This window comes from Brienomyrus brachyistius, chromosome 4, assembly GCF_023856365.1.
Source record: "Brienomyrus brachyistius isolate T26 chromosome 4, BBRACH_0.4, whole genome shotgun sequence".
Taxonomy (NCBI): domain Eukaryota; kingdom Metazoa; phylum Chordata; class Actinopteri; order Osteoglossiformes; family Mormyridae; genus Brienomyrus; species Brienomyrus brachyistius.
Window position 1 is genome coordinate 30,762,303 of NC_064536.1, and position 16,837 is coordinate 30,779,139.

At 46.4% G+C, this 16,837-nt stretch overlaps 1 protein-coding gene across 1 annotated transcript; it reads left to right on the forward strand.

Moving 5' to 3' along the window:
- Window positions 1–479: 479 nt before the first annotated feature.
- Window positions 480–15,704, forward strand: LOC125740325 (cyclic nucleotide-gated cation channel beta-3-like). The gene is made up of 17 exons (XM_049011290.1): window positions 480–584; window positions 2,616–2,686; window positions 5,856–6,016; window positions 6,185–6,454; window positions 7,321–7,529; window positions 8,884–8,934; window positions 9,256–9,342; window positions 9,435–9,499; window positions 9,742–9,864; window positions 10,317–10,458; window positions 11,533–11,692; window positions 12,258–12,355; window positions 12,993–13,076; window positions 13,628–13,746; window positions 13,956–14,108; window positions 15,150–15,235; window positions 15,569–15,704. Exons 2-17 carry the CDS (start codon window positions 2,631–2,633, stop codon window positions 15,583–15,585), a joined length of 1,881 nt encoding a protein of 626 aa, XP_048867247.1. The 5' UTR covers window positions 480–584; window positions 2,616–2,630; the 3' UTR covers window positions 15,586–15,704.
- Window positions 15,705–16,837: the final 1,133 nt, after the last annotated feature.

The following is a 16,837-nucleotide window of genomic DNA, read 5'->3' on the forward strand; positions in this document are numbered from 1 at the left end:
GATGAGCAGTACCATGTTTAAAGAACCAAAAAAGGGGCTGAGCAGTAAAGGTGTCCAAGAAGTAGTGGTCCTTATTTGGGGCAGCTGAGGTCTAATTAAGCCGCATGCCTGTGCATCTGGAACACATACCTTAATCGCGCACACCGTGCGACGATCCACAGAAACTTAACACAGATGAAACCGAGGTTTACTCTAGTGTGTACAGCTCAGTGCTTCAGTAAAGGATGAAAACGTCCCAGGAAGCGCTGGAACATCTTTTCCCGGATGGGGGTCTGTTCCCTGCTTTCCCGTAAGGGATGAGGGTGCTGGCTGGGGTAGAGATGTTATGATGATTAATGACTGCGAGGCAGCGGGCTGAGCTGAGGAGGAGGGGGGGCGTTATTACTTGGTCTGAAAGCTCTAATTGCATCAGGCTGCTGGGTTATGAAGGCGGTGGCTTGACAGCTGCAGGTTCTTGCTGCATGAGCCAGAGACGGCGACCTGCTGAGCCCACCGGCCGTGCTCAACAAGCAGAAGCGGCACCCCCCGTGCCGTCCTCTAAGGAAGGGGGCCCAGGTGCAGCGGCTGCACCTTCACCTATTCAGGTAAGACATCTTCACCAACCAGGCCTGTGTGAAGATGGCATTCTTCCCATATTATATGTATTTAGCAGGGATGTATACTATATATATATATAGTATGATACAAGTCTCCGCCTGGGTCACATGTGTGCGGAGTTTGCATGTTCTCCCCATGTCGTTGTGGGGTTTCCTTTGGGTACTCCGGTTTTCCCCCACAGTCCAAAAACATGCAGAGGCTAACTGGAGTTGGTAAATTGCCCGTAGGTGTGCATATGTGAGTGAATGGTGTGTGAGTGTGCCCTGCGATGGGCTGGCCCCCCATCCTGGGTTGGTTCTTGCCTTGCGCCCGTAGCTCCGGGATAGGCTCCGGACCCCCATGAGCCAGCATAAAACAAAAGGCTATGGAAAATAATGGATGGATTGATTTTCCAGTGTATATTAAAAAAACAGATGAAATTTGGCGACTCATGTTTGGGTTTTTGCTGAGATAGCCCTGACTCTTGTTTGGGTTCTCCCTGAAATAGCCCTGACTCATGTTTGGGTTCTTGCTGAGATAGCCCTGACTCTTGTTTGGGTTCTTGCTGAGATAGCCCTGACTCTTGTGTGGGTTCTTGCTGAGATAGCCCTGACTCTTGTTTGGGTTCTTGCTGAGATAGCCCTGACTCTTGTTTGGGTTCTTGCTGAGATAGCCCTGATCATCAGGTACCCTGACAACTTCGGGGAGTGTGACCAAGAGTATGGATGATGCAAAGTGTCTTTCGACAGGCGAGGCGAGTTTATTGAGTTCTTGGGGTGGCATACCCAGTCCTGCCAGTGGACTGAACTTCCCCTGACAGTGAGTCTCCTCCAGGGACACCTCAACCAGCCTCATCCTACTGCTGACCCTCCCTGGCTCTCTGTCTTTTATCTCCATTCTTGCTAAATGGTTCCACTTGGCACGACTGGAAGCTCTGTTGTATTTCGCACCCACACTTAGATCCTACTAAGTTCTTTGGGCGCTATTTATCTGAATAGGTTTACTGCTGTTAAGTTCTAAGCAGTCTTTGCACATCTTTTGTTCTTTCTCGTGCTGCTGGTCACTCATAGGAAGCTCATACTAGCAGCACTGGTGCCTCGTTAGCTCCTTGTCATGCTTGTGATGTTCTACCTGCCACATATGTACGACACTAGAGATTTCACTACGAAACATGTGTCACATATTGGCACCTCACTGCATGCCTTTGGGCTTGGAAAACATAGAGGGCCACACCAGGTGGGCTCAGTAAATACCATATAACACATTAAATATTATGACGTTTTGCGAGGAACGGGCATCCCACCCAGGGAGTCTCCTGCCCTCCTCCTGAGCTTCCTGCAGGAGGCTCCAGGCCTCTGGATAAGTGGTTACAGAAGGTGGATAGATGGATATTATGACATAATCCTAATGATAATGGTTAACACACACCATAAACAAAATAAGAATCATACATACTTGCATATAAAAACCCTTAACGCAAGAAAATACAATGCAGACAAAAGTCGAGGAGAAAACTCAGCTGCTGAAGCAGCTTCCTGTAACGAAGACTTTCACAAGGGCGGTGCTCTCCTATGCGCATAAACCAAACCCACATCCTGGCCCTATATGATGTGAAGCTCCCAGGTAATCCGTTTAACCCCCACCAATAATCTGTTTAACCCTCTCCCAGGTAATCTGTTTAACCCCCACCTATAATCCGTATGACCCTCCCCCAGGTAATCCGTAACTGGTTATTTCATTGCTTGAGACCAAAACATGTTTTAGTCTCTAAAACATGACTCTGAAAGGGTCGTTGATTTGACATTTGGGTTGGGATCTTGTGTTTGCATGTTCTCTCATTATAAAATCCTTCAAAGGCCAACGGCAACACAGTTTGTGCTGTTCCCTGTGCTCGTACCATGCTGTTTCTCACTACTGCTTCCAGAACATTCCATGGACATCTGGTTCTCGGTTGTCTTCTCGTTCATCACCATCCTCTGTAGAAACATCACACTCCTGGTGTGCCTGACACTGAGGCAGCACTTGCCCCCGTGTAATAGGAGCCAGTGACCCAGATGCCCCAGGACATGCCCACCAACCCTGCCAACCATTACCAGAGCTCTGCTGTGGGGTAAGAACTGTTTTGGTGCATATTTGGCTAATGGGGGGGGGGGGTCGGCACAGCCTCCTGCAGTGCTGGAGATCAGATCCCACCCTGTGCTCCGTGGGAAGGTTATATGTTTTCCTCTCTGCAGTGTGGGTCTCCTCTGACCACCTCAGCAGTCTAAAAACATGCGGTCAAGATGGGTTAGACTAGTTTCTGTATCAACTCTGTGTACGATCCTCATGCGACCAGATTGGGTCTCGCTTCAGCGTGTTGCTCACGCGGTGAAAACAAGCAGCTCTCTGTAAGAAGGCTCTGTGTCAGCAGATTAAAGCAGAGGATTGTGGGATATGTCATGTTTGTGTTAAAAAGATTATGGAAGAGGCTTAACAGACTCCTGAAGATGAAACCGTGGTCCAAACTCACATCAATACCAGTCTTTCCTTTTATGCTTCTAGCAAGTAACATAGAACAGGATAGAGAACCCATCCTTGGATGGACTTTGGCTTTGACGTTGACCACAGTTTACACTTACAGGTCCACTCTATATTTTTCTGTAATGTTAGTATGCTCCGGGGGGCGGTAGGGCAGCCAGTTGGTTTTGGACCCCCAGAGGCCTTTTTCCCCCTGCTTAGGAGTTTTTCATTACTCTCCTCTATTGTTATCTGGCTTTGTTTCTTTCACTTCTTTGTCTTCTCTTTTCTCTGTTATTGTATTATTCTGTATAAATGATGTAGGACTGTGTTACAACACACTGATGCGTAGCTCCTTGGGGCAACTCTGTTGTGAAAGGCGTGAAATAAAAATGAATAGAAATCGAAAACCTCTGTTAGGACTCTTTCACATTATAGGGAATAAATGTTGTTTATGACTTTAAATGCAATTCTACCAATATGTCTTGTCGAGGATCATCGGTACAGATTCAGATTAGATACTGTTATCTTCTTATGTCCACCTCAGAATCACACAGAAGGACATTTGCTTGTGTACACAGAGTAATTCATTCTGCTGTGTACCAGTCCAGTTGCAAGCCCACTAAATCACAGGGAGTAGAACTCGCAGGATTTATTTAAATCGCTTAATCTGCCCTGAAAGGCGGGGGAGCGAGCCGTGTAATCGGTTACGCCCGCTTATCGCCGTTGGATCTATAAGTCGAGGAGGATCAGAGGACACCAACTTCAAAAAACCTCAAGGTTGTATGCTCGAGTCTCAGGAGAGAGGTGAATATCTGAAAAAGCTTCTTCAGCGTATATCCCACACTGTGCTTTTTGGGCGGAGGCTCCTGGAATTGCTGTGAATTGGAAAATTAGCGGTTATAATCAGCGTGGTTCACCATCTCTCAAACTATGCATTTGCGTGGGGCTCATGAGGGCCCCCGTTTGGCCACAAATAATCACCATGCAAAATTTTCGATAAACGTGTTCCTTATTTAGGAGAAGCGACATGTTCTGCTAACTATTTAGCTAGCTACCATCTGACTATTGCGAGCTAGTTTATTTTGAAACGTCTGAGGGAGGCGTATCAGGCCCAGGAACAAGAAATCTGGCCCTCAGTATGAAATATAGATACACATATTTATGCAGTGTACCATTAACAGAACAATGTCGTGCTTGTTGTTCGATTCTGAATTAACAACAGCATGTCTGGGCTCCTTGGTTTTAAGTCGCAGTTGTTCGCCTTCCTACTGCAGCTAGGCCCCGGCTGTTTCTAAAAACTGCAGCGTGCTGTACAGACCGCACGCAGATCAAATCCAGAAGAGGTGCCCAGTGTGGGTCCTGTCAGGCTGGTATAAGTGCATGTTCGACATCATTTAAGCGCTTGACTGGATTAAGTTCCCAATTTAGCAGAGTCTCATAGCCATAAGAGTGCTGGACCGTGATGCAATACCCCTGAAATACAGTGTCCATGACAGCGACTGCCTGTTCCGTCTTTGCACCAGTGAAACCAGTCCATCCAGTAAAAATACTGCTTAAATTTACACAGCAAAATCAGAAAGAATAAATTCTTTAAAAAGCGAAGATGATTGCAATGAGAGGGGCGGCATGGTGGTGCAGTGGTTAGCACTGTTGCCTCACACCTCTGGGACCCGGGTTCGAGTCTCCGCCTGGGTCGCATGTGTGCGGAGTTTGCATGTTCTCCCCATGTCGTCGTGGGGTTTTCTCCGGGTACTCCGGTTTCCCCCCACAGTCCAAAAACATGCTGAGGCTAATTGGAGTTGCTATATTGCCCGTAGGTGTGCATGAATGGTGTATGAGTGTACCCTGCGATGGGCTGGCCCCCCATCCTGGGTTGTTCCCTGCCTCGTGCCCATTGCTTCCGGGATAGGCTCTGGACCCCCCGCGACCCAATAGGATAAGCGGTTTGGAAAATGGATGGATGGATGGATTGCAATGAGGGTAAATGCAGATGAAATCAGGCGTTGGTTTGTGGTTCCTGGGGTCTCACTCGAAAAGTCACTTCAGGAGTCACTAGTACATTGACTGGTTGTGGCCAACAGGGGGCCCCACAACCCTTAGGCCTTTCATACTGTAGGTAAACAATTGCTGGATGAAAAGCGAGAATACAAATGGTTCTCAAAGAGAGAGAACAGATCATGGTAATGCTGTAGCACGGTGTGTAGCAGAAGTGCAGCCGCCCCATGCACAGACCAGATGGGAGAGGAGAGGACCCACAGGAGCGCTGACCGGGAGCAAAGCTTCCTAAGAGGACAAGAATCCATCCAAAAATAATGTTGGTTTTTTATTTGAAGTCGCCGCCTTGAAAGGAACGAGGTAGCAGAAGCAGAGGCAGGATGGATGGACCATTAGCCATCGTGATCCGTGCCAAGACATATAACACTGATGTATGGAAAGGGGGTATCGTGTAACAGCCACACAGGATTGTTTGTCCTGTGATAAGGACAGTGGTGGACTTTGGGGAGACCCACTGTGTTGGGAAGGCTGCGCCGGCAGACTCCAGATAGCACCACCAAGGGGAGCTCACACAATGCATGATGATATCAGTTAATCTGTATTAATGGTAGTGCTTTGCACGCTAAAGCGGATAGATCACCTCAAAAAATCTGAAACCTCCTAGTCCCAAAAGGTTGTGAACCATTTTTGTAAGACCAGCTGTAGGAAATGGACCAATACAATGGGGACCAATACAATGTACACACCAATGCCCTATGCTAAAGAAGCATTTTTTTTCTTTTCAGTCTGGAGTTGCCCCCTCAAGCTCCACGCCCTCTAGTGGTGAACCGACATATCGACAGCCAACTGAGGGGCCTAATAAAGCAACTGAGGGATCGGACCACGAGCTACAAGGAAAAGGTCATCGACCCATATGCCTCGTCCCCGGAGCACAGCCCCCCCAGGAGTAGGTGTGACTCCTCTGTTGTGGAATCGGCTGATATGGCCATGATATGGAGGAACTGATCCAGGGGGTAGTTTGGGGAGGCCTTGTTCTTACTGAATCCAGCTGAAATTCAGCATACATGAGTCTGCTTTCCTCACGGTCGGGGGGGGGGGGGGGCATGTGCCGCAGCACCAGCTTGCCGAAAGCGGCACATCCCGGAGAGACACGAGGAAGATGAGGAGGGAGGGGATGAAGGGGCGACCGCCAAGGAGGGCAAGGTGAAAGCTGAGGAAGCAGGAAGGGAGGCGGATGGGAAGATGAACAAGGAGGACGGGGGGGGCAGCCCGGGGGACAGTGCGGCAGGCCCAGCCCCCCCTCTCTCAGGCATCTTCTGTCTGCTCAGGCCGCTGGAGGAGAAGCTGGACGCATGGCTGGGCGAGACCCTGGATCCCTTCACAGGTGGGGGCCAGAGCCACCCGTAACCATAGCAACCCCCCCCCAATGAAGAACAAAATCTGAACAATATATCATTGCAGTGTTTCACTGTGCGTGTGGTATGCAGTGCCCCGCCTGTGTGCTTGCTGGAGATTCTGTATCACTTTACGCCGCTCCAACATTGATTCTACGGACGAGTCAGCACTGTCGAACGTTTGAATGTTCAAGAACATGTGTAAAATCTGAAGAAAAAAAATAAAAATCTAAAAATTAAATAATTAATGAGCTCATAAATATTATTTAGCGGCAATATGACTAATTGTGATTCGTCTGTTCTTTAATAATTTTGTGTTTCGTTCGTTCTTAAGCCTGTCCCTGCTGTGTCTCCGTTAGCCAGTTATACTGAAACATCTGCGATTAATCAGCAATTCATTTCTCTTTTTGTACAAAAAGAGTGGTGGAGGTGTGGTTAACAGAATATTATTTGAATAATGGCTGGAGAAATTTGACCTATAATTCTGCCTGAGATGGCCCTCCATGCTAGACACCTGAACAGGACACTTCCTGTTTGGACTGGCTGCTCTTTTACTCCACCTAGACAATCATTCTCATTGAACTTCCGGTCTGGACCTCATGTTACACTCCACTTCATGCATGTTTTGAACAGAACCATAATTTATCTATAATCTTTTAAAAAATTGGGTCCCAGATGTGTGAGGCAACAGTGCTAACCACTGCACCACCACGCCGCTCCTAAGGAGTAACTTTGATGAGTTAATGCAGTCTGAGTCACTAGTACATTGATTGGTTGTGGCCAACAGGGGGAATAACAAAAGTGAGAATACAAATTGCGCCTCTAACAGCCATACCACATCCCCCTCTCGCCCCAGACCGCAGGTATCTCTCCTGGCTCGGCTTTGTGACACTCGCCCTTGGCTACAACGTCTGGCTCATCCCAGCGCGCATGGCCTTCCGCTGCCATACTGAGCGCAGCGCCCCCTTGTGGTTCTGCTGCGACCTGCTCGCCGACACCGTCTATGTCGTTGACATGCTTGTCGTCCAGCCCCGGCTGCAGTTCATCAAAGGCGGCGACGTCATCGTGAGCTTCGCCCTGTGACCGCATGTAGAGCTGTCACTTAGACCTTGGTGTTTATTACTCTGGAGTGCAGCGCCAGGACAGGGCTCCACCATGAGTGACCTACCAGGCCATTAGACAGTCATGCCGATTAGCCCTTAATGCACATCTTTGGAATGCGGGAGACAACCAGCAAGACACAGCGAAAACATGCAAACTCCACAGGCACACAGCAGAGGTGCCATTTAAACCCCCAGCCCTGAAGGTGTCAGGCAACAGCGCCACCTACTGAGCTACCATGCTGCTGGAAAGCAGACTAATTCAGTTATTGTTTTCCATATTAAATGCACTGTGTTCCATGGGGTCCACTAGGCTCTACCAGCCAGCACCAAAGTGCCCAATGTTCTAGATAAAACAGTGTCCTGTAGATACTGTTGAGGGTCCAGTATCATACCACCACCAGAACTTTGAAAGACAGTCGTGAGAACAGAGCTGGATTCATGGGCAGAAAAAGGAGACTCCGGATTGTGGGACGGGCTGGAAGTTGTCAGGGAATCAGGGAGACGAGGACATAGGATGTCCCGGGATAGACAGGGTGAACAGGCGAGTAGACTGGGGATGGTCCATCCAGGGAACAGGCGAGGAACAGGGGTCTGCAAACAGGCAAAGAGATAATAATGTTTTAACCCAAATGCTGGCCCTCATCACTGGGCTCTGCTTAAACAGCCCCTCCTAAGCTGAATTAGTGGATGTGTCCTGGTTTTGGAGCAGAAGTAGCTTCTGTTGGTCTCTCGTAACAAAGTGAGATTTTTACACTCTGATAGACTGGTATCAGGAGGAGAAGCACGTTTACGGTTTATCTCATCTCACGATGGTCTGGGATGCCCTGGAGATAATATGCGGCTTTCCTGAGGGTTTCCAGAGATCTGTTTTTCACATTGAACTTGGGGTTTGAAAGGTGTGAATTCTGGCCGTCGATCTCCTGGTTCTGTCTATGGGAGCGACAGAAGTGAGAATCTGATATTCTGAAATTCTCCTCCCCTCCAGGAATTTGTTTCAAAATGTAGAACTGAGGCATCACCTGTGATAGCTAGGTTTATTTTCAGATTTCTGAAATTTAAAGCAGATTTATAACTTCAATATTTAATCTTCAGAAGAGCCGAGCACTGGTGTCCTGTGAGCCTTTGTTATTAAAATCCAGTTGCTCCACACACTTCTGTTATTATAATCCACTTACCCACTGATCTTATTATACTCCGGCACCACGACGGATAATAGGCTACGGGACAGCAATGTCATTACAAAGCCAGAGAATTAAAGAGTAATGTGTGGGTGCATGTGTGCATGTGTGAGACTCATTTTCTCTCTTTAAATTAAGGCGGACAGGATATTAACGACGAAGAACTATCGAGACTCCACGAGATTCAAGGTAGGGACGTTAATCAAAGACGGCAACATTCTCTCTACTGCACTTTATCATAACTCTTCAGGAGTCTCGTGGCCCCAGGTCCTCTAAATAATATTTAATTAAATTACCAATATGTTTTAAAATTAACAAAGCTTGGACATTGGCCAAACTATCCTAGGCAAAGGTACGTCTGCAGCTTCACTTGGGTGCCGTAAGTGGTACATTGTTTGTCAATCTTCTTTTTTTTAGTTTTCTTTGAGAATATGCCCATTCTTACTCTGGGGTCCCGGCACTCCAGGTTCTCCTCACGCTGCCGTGTTGGTCTTTACGTTTTCCCTGCAGACTGACTTCATGGCGATCCTTCCATTTGAGCTTCTGTATCTTCAGTTCGGCTTCATGTCCGTCTTCAGGGCCAATCGCATGCTGAGAGTAAGTTCTAGAATCTCAGGCAGGGTCCATGGTGCCGTGAATAATTGTCATGTGGGACTATTGCTCAGAATGACCCATTTTTCACTCCGTAGCTCAGATCCTTCTTCGAGTTCAGCGACCTTCTGGAGGGCATGATGACGAAAGCTTACATTTGGAGGTATGCAGATGAGCAGAGTCCAGTGTGGCTGCACCTCCCATCTGCAAACTCCATCGCCATTCCTCCACTAATGGCCAATGAGATGGTTCATATTCACTAACTGATCTTCTAATAGATCTTTGTTGGGGTCTAGAATCATGATTGTACAGTTGTATGACTTACTACAGTGATATTCTGTTTCGCCTGGTATTCCGTACTTAGACGGAAGAGTGTGATGTTGGGAATGTTGTGTGTTGGGACAGAGTGACCCGGACTGTCGGCTACCTGCTCTTCATCCTGCACCTGGACGCTTGCCTGTACTACACAGCATCAGAGTATGAGGGCTTGGGCTCCACCCGGTGGGTCTACAATGGCGAGGGCAGCGCGTAAGTGACACACTCAACCCAACCCAACCCAAACAAGGAGCATAATAATCCCCCAATAGCAGTATGCTGACCGTGACAGTCGATGCTCACCTGGCTCCCAGGGCAAGCATCACCTCCAGCGCCCCCATCTGCGACAAAGTTAAATCCGCTCAGAAAGCCGACACCCCCCCTTAGAAGATACTGTGTAGCCTAATGGGTTGATTAGCATGTGCTCCTGGGTCTCGTTTAGCTATGCACCCCCTCTATCCCAGCCTCCGCTCCCTCTCCCAGTGTGTGATGTCATAGTGAGGGATTCACACGGTAACACCAGAGTTCAGGGAAACACAAGCTGTAAAATACTTTTGCCTGATCCCTAGTGTGTACTTGCCTGACATAGATGTTAATTAATTATGTGCTAATTATACACCCCCACTGGCAGGTATTTCATCAAGCTCTTCTGTGTCACTCTTTAGCTACCTGAGAAGCTTCCTCTATGCAGAGAAGTCCCTCCTCATGATCGCGGAGCTGCCCTTGCCCGACACTTTATTTGGGCTGATCTTTCAGATGACGAACTACTTCATAGGAGCCGCCTTCCTGTCTACGTTTCTGGCCCAGGTAGTCAGCACACTGCCCCTTGTGGTTTGTGTGGGTTACTGTTAAGTTTATGTGCAGATAATGGGGAAGGATGAAATTATGTAAACAGCACAGGAAAAGGGACTTTAACTTTGAAGTGACTGATCACATTTGGCAGCAGAGCTACAAAGAGGCGCCATATTAAGTTTCATGCATCAGTCACAAAATCTACAAAAGTACTTCATGCATTGTAGGGAAAAAATCATGTCAGAATATTGCCAAAAGGGGACAAATTGCATCAGCAGAGAGAAAATTCCTCAACAGGGATAGATGAACGTTTGACAGAATAGGAGCTAAACATCACAAATGTTCAGCCTCACAAATGACCACAGAACTGAATCCCCCATGCTGGTGAAAATGGCACGATGTGAGGTCCACAAAGCTGGAATGTACGGCTGGGCTATTTGCAATCTGCTTCTTTCCAAATTCATTACAGAAATACATAATCCAGTGTAAGGAGCACAAAAATTAGACCCAATGCCACCTAATGGTTGGCTCTCCTCATCGATCCAATGCCATGTGAAAGCTGGCTCTTTCCATTAATCTAATGCCACATACAGGCTGTCTCTCTCCACCAACTCAATGCCATTTAAAGTCTGTCTCTCTCCAATAATCTAATGCTGTGTAAAGTCTGTCTCTCTCCAATAATCTAATGCTGTGTAAAGGCTGTCTCTCTCCACCAACTCAATGCCATGTAAAGTCTGTCTCTCTCCAATAATCCAATGCCGTGTAAAGGCTATCCCTCCAACAGTTCAATGCCGTGTAAAGGTTGTCTCTCTCCAATAATCTAATGCCGTGTAAAGGCTGTCTCTCTCCAATAATCCAATGCCGTGTAAAGGCTGTCTCTCTCCAATAATCCAATGCCGTGTAAAGGCTGTCTCTCTCCAATAATCCAATGCCGTGTAAAGGCTGTCTCTCTCCAATAATCCAATGCCGTGTAAAGGCTGTCTCTCTCCAATAATCTAATGCTTTGTAAAGGCTGTCTCCCTCCACCAACTCAATGCCTTGTAAAGGCTGTCTCTCTCCACCAATCCATCTTTGTCTTCATTCCTCCAGATGAGGGTTGTCATCAGTGCTGCCACTGCCGACCAGACCAGCTTCTGCAAATCCATGGACAATGCAGTGGCCTACATGAACACCAACAAGATCCCCAAGCTGGTGCAGGACAGAGTGCGCACCTGGTACATGTACACCTGGGAGTCCCAGGGCATGCTGGGTAAGGCTTTCCTTACATAGTAGTCCTCATTGACACACATGTATCAAAAACAAACATGAAATATTACAAACAAGAGCCCAGTAATCATGAGCAGGGATGGAAAAAGGATTGATGTTATCTAGTCATTTATTTATGATTTTATCAGATGCTTTTATCAGATGCTACATGAAAGACTTGTATTTCCTAGTATTTATTTATGTTCCACAGGTAACACAAAAGTAACTTTTATTGTATGATGTACAGAAGTCGTTGAACCTTGAGGCACTGATACAATAAGCCAGTTTATCGTAAATTCTCACCATCTTTGGACAGAGAAACGCCAAAAACCAAATACATTCCTTTCCTGGCCAGGGGTCCCTTGGTCCACTCTAACAGAGAAGCAGTCATCGAGACTGGCCTTTCAATGGTGGTATTTAACAGAACCTAGTTTGTCTTAATTATGGTTCTGCATGCCTACAGCTGGAATTGGCTTCATGGTTGAACATTGGTGGTGACAGCTGTCCTTTTACAGGATGTGAGATAGGTGCGCAGCAGAGTTAAAGCAGACCTCTCTCTCACGCCCCAGATGAGTCAGAGCTGCTGGAGCAGATGCCCCTGGTCATGAGGACGGCCATCGCTGTGGACATCAACCTCAGCACCTTCCAGAAGATCGATCTCTTCAAGGTGAGTGGTACTCATCCCTGTCAGAGCTCAACTTCAGAAACACCCCTCTGCTGGTATTATTTTATATCTGTGAGACTGAAATTGCTCATTTGTAACGTTAATGTGCCTCCTTTTTAGTTAGACCAGAATCATTGCAGAGACTGATGCGTTCATGCTTATCCCATTGCTTGTTGTTTGGTGCCCCCTAGTGGTCGCATCTTCCAGTCACATTATGCATGAGAAATCACATTGCTCCACAAATTAAATTTTTCTGTCTGCAACACTTGTCTGAAAGCTTTCCAAAGGTAATTATAAGAGTTTGTTTATTAATAATTGTGGAGAATTTAAAATATGACAGAGGCCCCAAACATGGGGATAAAATTATGATGCAGACTAGTCTTTACAAGAAAATGGGATTATTTTTTTCTTTTGCGTCTTTCACCTAATGGTCTAATGGTTTAGCGGCCGGACTCTTCTTAAAGGGCCAGCTCCCAATAGTGCACCATGTGGCTGGTCTCTCTTAAAGGGCCAGCTCCCAATAGTGTGCCATATAGCTGGGCTCTCTTAAAGGGCCAGCTCCCAATAGTGCACCATGTGGCTGGTCTCTCTTAAAGGGCCAGCTCCCAATAGTGCACCATGTGGCTTTTTCTGCTCACAGGGCTGTGAGGGGCAGATGCTGGTGGACATGCTGTTACGGCTGAAGCCCGTCGTGTATCTCCCAGGAGACTTTGTGTGTAAAAAGGTGACCGTGAGACATCTGGGGTCAAATCAGTGTTCAAAGAACGGGACTTCCTGTTATGTATGAGTGGGAAACAGCAAAGCGGTTTTGTTTAAATTGCTTAAAAACAAAAGAGACTGAACAGTAGGTTGTTACTTAAATTTTAATATATTTATTCAGTTCTGCTGTATATAACACCCGTTCATGGTGCTGTACTGTATTAATTGTTTACTTACACATTATGCTATGTGTATAAACCTTTATGTATGAATATTAACTCCAGGGTCCAACTCCCGTGTTTCACACTGTCCTGTGTTTTGCATTATACAGTATGTCCTGTGTAAGCCGGTGCATGTGGCACCATGTTCCTGTGCATCTGAATGTGGATAGTACGAGAGTAAAGCCCACTTGACTTGACTTGAAGTGGGAGGAGCTTCATGATGTAGACTTTGAGGACACATGTTAAGTTGTGTCCTAGTAGTTTAGTGGACGCCACATCCTTTGAACCAGTCTGGTCCAAATAAGCACAGTGATAACCCCATCCCCTGGCTCCGCCCACCATCCCCTTTCCTCAGGGGGACATTGGGAAGGAGATGTACATCATCAAGGCCGGGGCAGTGCAGGTGGTGGGGGGTCCAGACAATAATACAGTGTTCGTCACGCTCAAGGCCGGATGCGTCTTCGGGGAGATAAGGTACGGCTTGAAGTGATGGGGGGGCGTGGTCAGGCCTTAAGGCCTTGTCGACTCAGATAGCTGCCTCTGCTTTGTAAATACAACATTCAGACCCCTCTTATATTGATGTGCATGTCACAAAATATTTATGGTAGGTCTGTGAAAGACTAGAGCTAGAAGGTACCTGTCAGCCTGGCCGAGATGTTCTGCTCTGATGACTTATCCCTCAGCCTGCTGCAGTCCTCACCCAATGGTGGAAACCGACGGATGGCCAACGTCATTGTCCATGGCTTTGCCAACCTCTTTGTGCTGGACAAGAAGGACCTCAACGACATCCTGGTGCACTACCCAGAATCTCAGAAAGTCCTGGCCAGGAAGGCGAGGTGGGTGGTGGCATCTTTCCAGTGAGACCCCATTATATAGTGGTTTGCTTGTTGACTGTAGACTTTTATTGATCTCGCTTGTGGACTGTGGTTTATGTGTGGCAGCTTCAGATCATCTACTTTGAGAATTTCACTTTTGAATCAAGTGGCACATTGATGCCATCACAACCTCTTCTGCTGCTGTTCCTCTGTTCACATACCGGGTCCTCCTCCACTTGAGGCTATGCTTGTGTGAGTCACGTGACGTAGATGACATTAACCAAAGTGTGACAGTTACTCAGCTGAATCTAATGCACTGATGACACAGCGAGTCGCTTAAATGATTTTCTTCGCCTTATGATTAAATAATATCCTGTCTTTTGATTAACATTTCCTTTGCTGATCTTAGTCTGTGAACAATTAAATTTTAATAAATGATTAATCTGAAGATAAATCTTTTCTGGTTTAATTATCATAATGAAAGAGACAAAGGAAATGTTTTAAAGAGATACACAGTAACAGTTTGCTAAGTAGATGACTTAAAAATGAATATTGCTAAAAAAGTAAAGTGCATAGTGTGTCCCTTGATGCGATTTGTGAATGAGGTTATTGATTCAATCAACAGTTTAAGGAAAACAAAACAGTTAAATCGATAGAGTCAACACCAACTGGTTAACCAGCATGGGGATCAGTATATCCCAGAATTCACTGCTCTGTGTTTCCATAGCTATGTAACAATATAGTAATTCACTGGAATTACGTGAAAGAAGCAAAAATGTTACCCATCGCCACGAAATGAGTCTTAAGTCGTACTGGTATAACTGCACCCATACAACTCAGTTCGTGGTGATGGGTCACAAATGCAGGTTATTTGTATAATTCACAATAACATACATAGAAGTTGATATTCATTATGCTTTGCATGCATCTAACACAATTTATTGATGGGTGGTCAGAAGGCAGTCATTACATGGTGAATACAGGGGGCAGGTTATTCATAAAGACATGTGTCTGAGGTGGGGTGGCACCCCCCCTTTAACTGTATGGTATTCTCCTCCCCAGGAAGCTGCTGATGACCAAGGAGGGGGCAGTTAAAGGGGCAGGTCACACCCATGGTCTGCAAGCCCGGTGCCAAGTGGAGAGACCAGGTACTGCTGCTGAAGTGTACTGGTTCTACACAGATGGTGCCCAAGGCATTCAGATCGGGTCAGAACTAGTTTGGTTCCATAGAGAAGCCCAGCACATGAATGAAAGGGTTTTGGGGCTGAGAATCCCTCCTGGAGGCCTCAGCGACAGGAAGCGGCCTGAAATCGGATGACATGCTCCGACCTGTCACTCTTATCTCTGTAATTCTCAACGCGCCTTTAACCTTTGAACATTTAATTTAGGTTACTGTCCGCCAATTTGCTTCCTCATTAGTCAATTCAGTTCATTTATGCATAGATAAAAAGAGAAAGTATGATTTGTTTTTATTTTTCCAGGTTGTAACCGCCATTGACTTTGATGAGAAGAGTGCCCTCTAGTGGCCATCCCTCAGGTTTCTACTTACCCTGACCCTGTGCTGGATAAGAGGTTATGGAAGATTGATTGATGCTTAATTTCCTTTGCTTTTTTTCTTCTGAAACCTACATCAATAATTCTGGCCCCTTTCATTTAGCCTATTTCAATTTTAAATGCTTGTTTTATATATAGGACTATTATAATTATAATATTGTATTGGCCATTGCACAAGAATAAGTACATACAGTAAAAATTCATTTCTTCACGTACCCCATTTTGCTCTCTATGGCTCAGTGGTCACAGCATGGTGTCAATCCTTGTGTGGTGCCCTGGGAGCTGGGGATTAAGGGCCTTGATCAAGAGCCCACAGACATGTGACTGTTCTGCCAAGGCCAAGGCTTGAACCGGCAACCTTCCGATCACAGAATCACAAAACCCTGAATCACTCACCACCCAAATGTGCATTCAAGAGCCTGCCAGTCAGTGGCCACAGTGTGAGGCGAGATGTTTACCTGCTGGGTGAAAAGCCTCTCACAGCTGGAGAAAGGGCCTTTGTGACAATAACGTCTACAGCACCGGGATGTAAGGCTTTGCAGGATCATCCGACTTCCTGTGTGTGCTGAGGAATAGAGCTCCTGAAAGCTCCAGTAAGAACCCGGGAATCCTGGGTGGAAAACTCTTTCCGACACTTTGTCATGCTTTGATCCATGAGGAATTGCCCTGCACCTTCACACCCGACTTGGCTCTCTATTTATTTGTGCATTTCGGCCGATTAAATGTTGAAAGCGTTATTTCAGTGAAACGGTGGCTCAGCATGCAGAAAAGCAAGGCTTTGCAGTATACTGGATAATAATGTAAAACCAACTGGCTGACTGACCATTTTCAGATTTATGATGTAATATGCATTTGCTTTGAATGATTTCGTTTTAGTCATGCAGTTCTTCTAGAAGAAATTAGCGGGTGGGTCCATCTAAAGCAGGAGTGGGCAATTAGTTTTCCCAGGGGACTCCACACGAAACTGGCACTGTTGTGGGGGCTGGACCAATAGGCTGAACTCAATTCTGCTCTACATTAATTTGATCTCTTTATAAACTGTATGGTTTTGATTAGCTGCTACTGGTAAAATTATGTGTTACAATAAAGCAATAAAACAGGTGGAATAAAAACACCGATATTTATACCACTATAATGAACCTTCACAAAAACGATCTTGAAAATGTGCATGTGTTTGCAGTATTTCAAAGACCAGC